At 34.3% G+C, this 8,467-nt stretch overlaps 1 protein-coding gene across 1 annotated transcript; it reads right to left on the reverse strand.

Moving 5' to 3' along the window:
- Positions 1-846: 846 nt before the first annotated feature.
- Positions 847-7,697, reverse strand: LOC126708156 (probable ADP,ATP carrier protein At5g56450). The gene is made up of 2 exons (XM_050407966.1): positions 6,969-7,697; positions 847-1,862 (listed from the first exon to the last, which is right to left on the reverse strand). The coding sequence occupies exons 1-2, from the start codon at positions 7,323-7,325 to the stop codon at positions 1,230-1,232; spliced, it is 990 nt and encodes a 329-aa protein (XP_050263923.1). The 5' UTR covers positions 7,326-7,697; the 3' UTR covers positions 847-1,229.
- Between the last annotated feature and the right edge of the window lie 770 nt (positions 7,698-8,467).

The following is an 8,467-nucleotide window of genomic DNA, read 5'->3' on the forward strand; positions in this document are numbered from 1 at the left end:
AATAGATCCACTACTGCAGCATGTGTGTAGGTAAAATAGATAAAGTAACTTTTGGTAGAGCTAAATTGCTAAGTTTTTAACTCCACTATTGTGGATGCTCTAACAGAAGTTTTTTCCAGTATCTAATTGCCTTACTATAAAGGGCCTTCCAGAGCTGTCCCTAATACATAAACCAATAAAAACATTCCTCCCATTATTTCAAAATTTTGGGACAAGTTTTTATTGTTGTATCTTCAAGAGGATGCTACCTAATGGATTTTGCTCACAAATTGTCTTGTATTATTAAAACTCACATCAGTATTTAATCGCGTTTAACAAACACACAAGTTGCACACAGATTTTTCCACTACCGCATAAGTGGATTATACAATTTTAACCTTAAAGATAGGGGTCTTGACTCTTTGAGTTCAATCAATGAGAAAGAAGGGATATGGGAAAAGAGGGCATTACTCATTGTTTAGTCCAGTTTCGTATTTGAAAAAAGAGAAAACACTTCAATAAGTAAATCTTACCAGAATAAAAACTGAATTTTAAACAGCAACTAATGAGCTTTTTGTAATCTTGTTGTATTTTGTTATTATCATCACATTATTTTGATAAAGCTTTCCAAAATATTAATTGACAATTTAAAGCTGACAAAATTGTATATGTCATGGACTTACCAGCCTAACTTCAGCTCAGTCAGCATAAGTACAGTAACACAAAGGGGGCAATACCACCCCATATCATGATGCAAATCTCTCTCCTGTGCTGTTTGGCATTTGCTGCTTTACATGCTTCCAGATATCCGATCTGATATCCTCTTTCCACATGCCTAACCCACAACAAAAAAGGAAGATAAAGAAGAAAAAGAACTGCAACTTTCACATTAGATTGCCAACATGATGATTTTTTACCCTATGTTAGGGTGGAGGGAGATGGGGGAGAGTAGAGGGGAAGAGGGAGAAAGGTGACAAAACTATACTAAAAATTAGCATAAACCAGTTTCTTTCCCCTCTTCCCTCTGTTCCGACAATACTATAAATGTTTTAAAACAAAAAATTGAGGTGTAAGTTGCCAGAGCCTCAAAATGCAACTTGGCAGATGAATGTCATTACTGCATGTTACACAACTGTATAAGCTCTCATTTGCGCTTTACAAGGTATTCCTCCTGTAATATTCATCTCGTCATTTTAATCCACTGTAAACCTTTTGTTAAGATGAAATGACGGACCAAAAATTGCTTCCTACTATAATCTACCCCAATTCATGAACTTCTTCACCTCGTCATATAAGACCAAAATGGCAGCAGCACCAGTACTCCTAAACATATTTGAAAGAGCCCCACGATAAAATGAAGCCAACCCCTCTCTCCTATAAATCTTCCTCCAGCAGTCCAGGGTGCTATGGTACATGGGCTGTTCCAAGCCAGATTGCATCATCATTCGCCTTCGTACTGTATCCAATGGATATGACAACAACCCAGCAGATGTTGTGACTGCCTGAGCCACCACCCATCGCTTCCACAACGGCAACTCTGTCTTAGATTCTTTAGACAACATCTCTTTTATTGTATCAAAGCCTCCAAAATAAAGGCTACGGTGAACAACCATCCCATGTAGAGAGGCAGGAAGCCCACGGTAAACCCCTCGAATCCCATCTTTTTCATGTATGGTAGTCAAGAAATGGTAGATGCCTCGAAATTGACGAACTTCAGTTCTTCCAACATCAGCAGCGAGACGAGTGTGTGCAATATCAAGAGGATATATTAAGATCAATGTTGTACAGCCGGATGCAGCCCCAGCAATAAAATTGGCAGATGGACCAGACAGAAAATGATCATCTTCAAAGTGTCCACTTCTTAATATGTTTTTATAGAGATCCTGTGGGTGGGGAAAAAAAGAAAAGAAAAGAAATTAAGACCTAGTAGTCTTAATAAATTAGAATGAAATGACCATTTGGAAATCTTCCCCTACTAATATGAATTCCATCGACAATCAGATACAATAACAACAATAACAACATCTACACATTCAGATGCCAAACAGGTTGTTTTAGTTTAGTCTGTGATATGTGGTTTATAAGTTTTTGCTCATATCATATATAGAATTAATTTGGGTAAATGAACTTACTTGAGACCAGACATAAGCCTTGAGTTTCTAATACCTTCAAGCTCACAAACTTGCAATTTTACTCTCTGTAGCCATCTTAAGTGCACCATAAATTGATTCAAGTTTTCAAACTTTTCACATGAAATTCTTGGATAATTAATTCAAAACCTTATTTCAGATTCTAACAAGTCTTGTATAGCTAATCACACATTTTCTTCTTCTTTTTTTTAACAGCAAATCACATAACTTGTATTGACTAACTGATAACTTTGAAAAGACACCCATCGCATTTCTCTACCTCCATAGATTGTTCTCAACACCCTAGTATTTTGTTTTCATAAGAATAACTACAGTATTTGACCCTTTTCTTATCCAATCAAAAAAATAACTACAGTATTTGGTATTTGCAAAAAAAGAGAAAAAAAAGAATAAAAATTCATAGTTGACAACCTGTAGTCCATCAGGCATGATAATTCAATACTAACAAGATTTCTTTTTCGTTGCTTTCATTTTCTAGGCATGTATCTCTTCTAAACAAAGAAATAGTTGTCCTCTTTCAAGACCATTTGGGAAAATAAAACTTTACAGGAAATATTGAATGACGCTATTTAGTTTATATAAGGCTTGGCTTCTGTTATTTTTGCTGCTGCTATTTAGTTCATAGGGCATAATGATTCATCAAGGGAACGATATAGCTAAGAACTCAATTTCTCAGTGAAATACATCATAGCAACACGTTGGAGTTTGCTTTCTCATACTTTACACTTGCATTTATTTATGCAGTTCCCAATTCATTCCTAGTCCCCTCCTCGGCCCCATCCACCCAGTGTATCAGTTTTCCAATTTTTTTTGCCAAATACAATTCTTCCATCAGCTGGGCCCCAAAACATTGGGGTCTAAGGTTTTGTTGTTGTACAAAATTTTTACCAATTACAATTCTTCCATCAGCTGAACCCAAAATATTTGGGATTAGGTTTTGTTGTTGTACAATTGTTCCATCAGCCTTCAAGTATCTACACCCATTCTCTGCAAAATTGCTCTATCTAGGGTCCTTAACTCATGATGTGGAACAACTTTCTAGATTTTAAATTCTTATCTTCAACTAAATTTTTACTAGCATACATTGACTTTTCCGAAACATGAAAACATATAAAGTTAGAGACTGGATCTCATGTTAAACTTTTTTTGCTAATGAGGACATCCATAGCTCTTTGAGCAATTGATTATTCCTCTAGTATGTGTAGTCCCTCTGCTCTACACAAACCAAGTAATTACAAAAGGAATCCCTTGGCATAACAGTCCATTCTAAAATCCATCATTTACCATAACCCAAGATATATACTATCATAAACTTGGCACTGATCTCATAGACACTAGATGATCAGAAAATAAACCAGTAATCCTACCCTTTCTCGACCTAAATTGTTTAAATGTTATCTCTTTATTACTAGATGATCAGAATATAGACAAATAATCCCACTCACTCTAAATGCCTGCTTCTCAATTTAAAATACAATAACATTGGATTGCACAATATTCAGCAACACAATCCTGAAAATCCTCTGCCAATCATTCCTTGCCTCAGATAGATTCATAGAATCTTTTTTTATTTCCAGGTAGCCCAAATGATTACAAGGGTGGCTCCCCTCATAATATCGATGATTAATCCCTCATATTCTTTGAGATTAAACACTATAACGTCTCTAAGAAAATGTTAGGATATGACACCCTATATTTTCTTTTCTCCATGATTTTTATCAAACTCTTTCATTGCTCTTACCATTGCTCTTAAATTAGTCGCCTCATCTCCTCCAGTGCTCCCAATGCTCTTTTCTACCCATTGATGGTACAGAGAAACTGATCATAAGGCTTCACTAGAAGAACAAAGGAGCAACTTTAGTGGATGTTCCCATTGGCTTCCTCTAATCCTCTATTCTTCCTTTGTTTTCTTGGCCTATGGGTCGGGTGCTAGACTATGCATGACTGCATGTGATGTGGGTTCCCCAATCTTGAAGGAATTTGTTTGAGAATGAAAGAAGCATTTAGAAAAGAAAATTTTAAAACTCAGAATATCCAGGTAGCTGCATTAATTAATTTATTATTATTATTATTTTTGATAGGTATGCATTATATAGAAATTTAGTGTACAAGCATGCCCCTAATTACAAAAGCAACCACTTTGTGTGTTTGTTACACATGGAAAATTGCTACCAAATTGACAGGTATAAATTGCATGGCCTTGCATGTGGTGGACATACAAAGTAACAAGACCTATACTTTTATGTCAAGGGATAAAGTTGGTATTCTTTGTTGCCACATTAAGAGTGCAATTTATTTAACAAGAGAATAACTTTTGTAAGAGAATATTAATAAATAAAAATAAGTGAAATTTGAAAATAAGTAAGAAAGTAGGTCAAAATTTTCACGAACTTATTTCAATTAATAGGAAAAAGAAAAAACAATAAAATTATTTTTCTATATATAATGGGATTTAATTATCATTAACACTGTTCTTTTGTTTTTATTTTTATTTTTTGATGAAAAGTAGGATCTTACAATCCTCTATCTAATACATAAAACCCCCACTAATTCTCAATAGGATCCCAATTTTAACAACCTTGCCGAGAAGTTTTGATGCAACCATTGAAGATTAATTTGTTACTACTTAACAAATTCATCTATTCAAGATATATTTTATGTAGAAGCCATGTAGTTTTAAAGAAAAAGTTATATGTTTCTCCAGGATTAAACGATCTTTAATTTGGATTTTTATTTAAAGAGTTAAGGTCAATTTTGGATTCTGAGGCAAAACTGTTATTTTTGTAACCCTATGAATTACGAGTATTTTCGTGGTTTGGTTGGATCTAGAATTTTCTTAAGAGATATCCAGTACAATAAGGACCAGATACGGGAACTTGGGCAAAAAATGGAGTATCCGTGGATCCTAGGCTACGATTCATGGGTATTGTTCATACAGCCCCTAAAACACTACAAACTTCTCACCTTTCTTCTTCCTTACAACCCCAAGTCAAGCCTTTCCTCTTACTTATCAAATAGTCATAAAAAACTCATCAAAACCTAGTGAAATTTGAGCCCTAACCCTTTCTAACGCTAAACTCATCCACTACTCCTCCAAAATCTTAACCCACCACAAGCATACCTAGACAAATTCCCAATTTGTCTTATGTCAAGTTTAAAGATTGAGAAAAGCCATACACTAGAGAGTTTAGAGAACTTTTTCTTAAATAATATGCAATTTCTTCACAAATTTTGTGGTTTTCACGAATGTGGAGTCGATTTGAGTAAATCTCAACTACCTTAGAATTTTTTTTTTTTTAAAATAATAATAAATTCAAAAACTCCAGATTTTGATTGGATCTTTAATTGTCATGCATTGATCCCAAGGATCTAAATGGACTATAGATAAAGAAATATAAAAGTGTACCCACTAAAGAACAAGATATGAAGAGTCTTCAAAGTAAAACAAGGCATGAGAGATGATGGATGTGTGGTCCAGCAAATGTAAAATATTTGAGAGAGAGCAGCCAAAGGAAAGAGAAAGTGCCAAAAATCAGAAAGGATAAACTCAAGAAAGGAAAAAGGAAGGAGAGTGGCATCCATGGGATCTGCGTCTGATTGGAGACAGAGAGATATTATATTGAAAAATGTAACAAGACATAGTTCCATCAGAACTGCCCAGCCCTTTTTATAATTTTTTTCAAACTCCTACTTCTAAAAATGGTAATCTGGTAAATAAGACAATGAATCTTAAGAGTCTCAATGAGAAAAAAAATGTTCAGAGATATGATTGACAATATGGATCATCTTATTCAGCAATTAAAAGTCCCACTGTGCATGTACTAATGCTGAAGAGTAGGACATTATGTTGCACAGTTATTTGGCAGAAATCATCAACAGTTCTTATATACTATTCTTCCCCAATATAGGATAATCAAAGCATGGATGGCTCTACCAACAGTTATTTGTCACTTCATCATCAAATTTGTAGTAATAGTGTAATATCCTATCTCCCAAAAAATCCCTTAAATTGAATCTAGTATTTACACCAGAAGCAGCATCAAATCCTGATTAACTCCCATCTGATCTCACATGAGAAGAACACTGCAAGGTGAATGTATCTCAAAGTTTCTATTTTTCTTTTAATTTCTTTTCCTAGGAATATTTCAAAGTTCATTGGGAGCACTGCAAAGCCTAAGGGTGTTCCCATTTTTCATTAATAGAAATGTTTCTACGGATATTTCAAGCACTGAAAGGTAAGCCAAATACAAGAGCTTGCTCAGAACAGTTGCTATCTTTCCCTAAAGTCTTCAACAACATTCAATTGGAAGCACTGTTCCAGCCATTTTTACACACATTAGGTCCAAAACAGGCCGCTAAACCATGTGCATATACTACTACCAGTCTACCTTGCCTACCAAACCATATGCTAGTACAACACCACATTATCTAACATTTTAATACAGTACTAATTCAATAAAGTCTAGACACACTATTTCTCACAGTTATTTTCACAATTGCTGACACAGCCTGTTGTGATTGGTGCATAGAAGCGTTAGTGATGTTGCTCTAATCCCAACAAATTATGTCAGCAATGGTGAAAATGTATTGTCCTAGCATTACTCATACCACCCCTCACAGAGCAACCTAACCACTTCTTCATCGAGGCATTTTATCAGTCATGTTATACCACTCCAAAAAAAAAAGAAAAGAAAAAAAAAAGCCAACATTGCTTGAACAAATGCCAGAATCAAAACCAAATAAATAAATAAATAAACTTGCATCCATATCCTTGATACCCAACAAAAACTAACACATTCAAACACATAAACAGATATAAAAAGTTGCAAACTTTAATACCTTGAGTGAGAAATTAAGAGCCACAGAAGGGTAATACCGAATAACACTGATCCCATTGCCTCTCCAAAGAGAAACAATGCCTTCCTCACGAACAGTACGGACTATGCAATCCAACATGCCCTTGAATCTCCTACGGCCAGTGCCACCAACAATGGCCAAGTTGCTCTCTTGGGTCTGTAACAAAAGCTTGGCTCTCTCTATTGGGGCCACAATCGTGTGCACCACCCCACCCATCACAGCCCCAGCCATCAGATCACGATGAAAGTTCGTCAACCAATCAGACGGCCCACAAGATTTAGATGATGAAGATTGTACGGCCCTTTTATTTTCTGGGTCATCTTCATCTTCCTTGGTCATTATATCAAACACCTTCAAGTTCAACACCAAAGTATAAAAACTCTATCTTTTTTGTTTCTAAAACTGTGTCATGGTATTGTGTCTGAAAAGTGTAGTAAATGGTGGGAAAATTGGTTTGTTATTTGTTAGTGGTTAAGAAAGAGGAAAACCCATTTTATAAGTATTTGGGGTTGGGGGTACAAAGTATCATATACTGTATCAAATAAAGAAGAAAAGAAAGGCTGCTAAAGCCTAAAGGTTCAAACTTTTGGTAAGCACTACTATAACGAAATCACACACTTTTTCCCTTTGAGAGAACCTTGAGATATTGGTCCAAGATGAGAATGGAAGTTACAGGACGCAACACGCTTTCATTTCCCCCAAACAAAAAGTTCATCAACGGAACATATAACTTTATTCACCCAAAAAATAAAAAATAAAAAATAAAAACCTTTTTTTTAAAAAAAATATATCAAATTTTTGATAGAATATATATTTTAATATTGAAACAAAAACAAACCTTACACACAAGGTATACGTATCCCGGGTGTAATAGAATAAGGTTAAAGACATTTTTTTTTTGAGTTAAAATTATAAATTACAATAATTTTGTTTTTCAAGTTTCCTTCCTTTATTTCTTTTTTAATTTTGGTCCTTTAACTTTAATTTGTTTTCCATTTAGTTACTCCATCTAGTTTGTCCAATCACGTCGTTAGTTTTAGTGGCCACTCTAAAAAACACCGTAATTTTGATTGACTAAGTGGTGTAAATTGAACATAATGAATATTTTGTAAAAAAAAATTGAAGTTAAAGGATTCAAATGAAAAAAAAGAAAAAGAAAAAAAAGATACAAAACTTAAATAATGGGATTTAAAATAAGTTCAACGTTAGAGGGTATGTATAATTTATAATTTAGTCGAAATTTTCATAACATTTTTTACAATTTGTTTAAAGTGGAAAGTTATGAAGGGAGCAATATCGATTTCACATATGTGATAATATTGCTCCCATCACAACTTGATAAAGTGGACACCTATTTTATTATACAATTGACAAACTTTTTCTTAGGTTAGAAGAATTCACTATGTGGTTGTTCATAAGACCATATATATATATATATATATATATTAAATATCCATGTGGTCTCGGGTACAAAACTTTTG

Source organism: Quercus robur, chromosome 2, assembly GCF_932294415.1.
Source record: "Quercus robur chromosome 2, dhQueRobu3.1, whole genome shotgun sequence".
NCBI lineage: Eukaryota > Viridiplantae > Streptophyta > Magnoliopsida > Fagales > Fagaceae > Quercus > Quercus robur.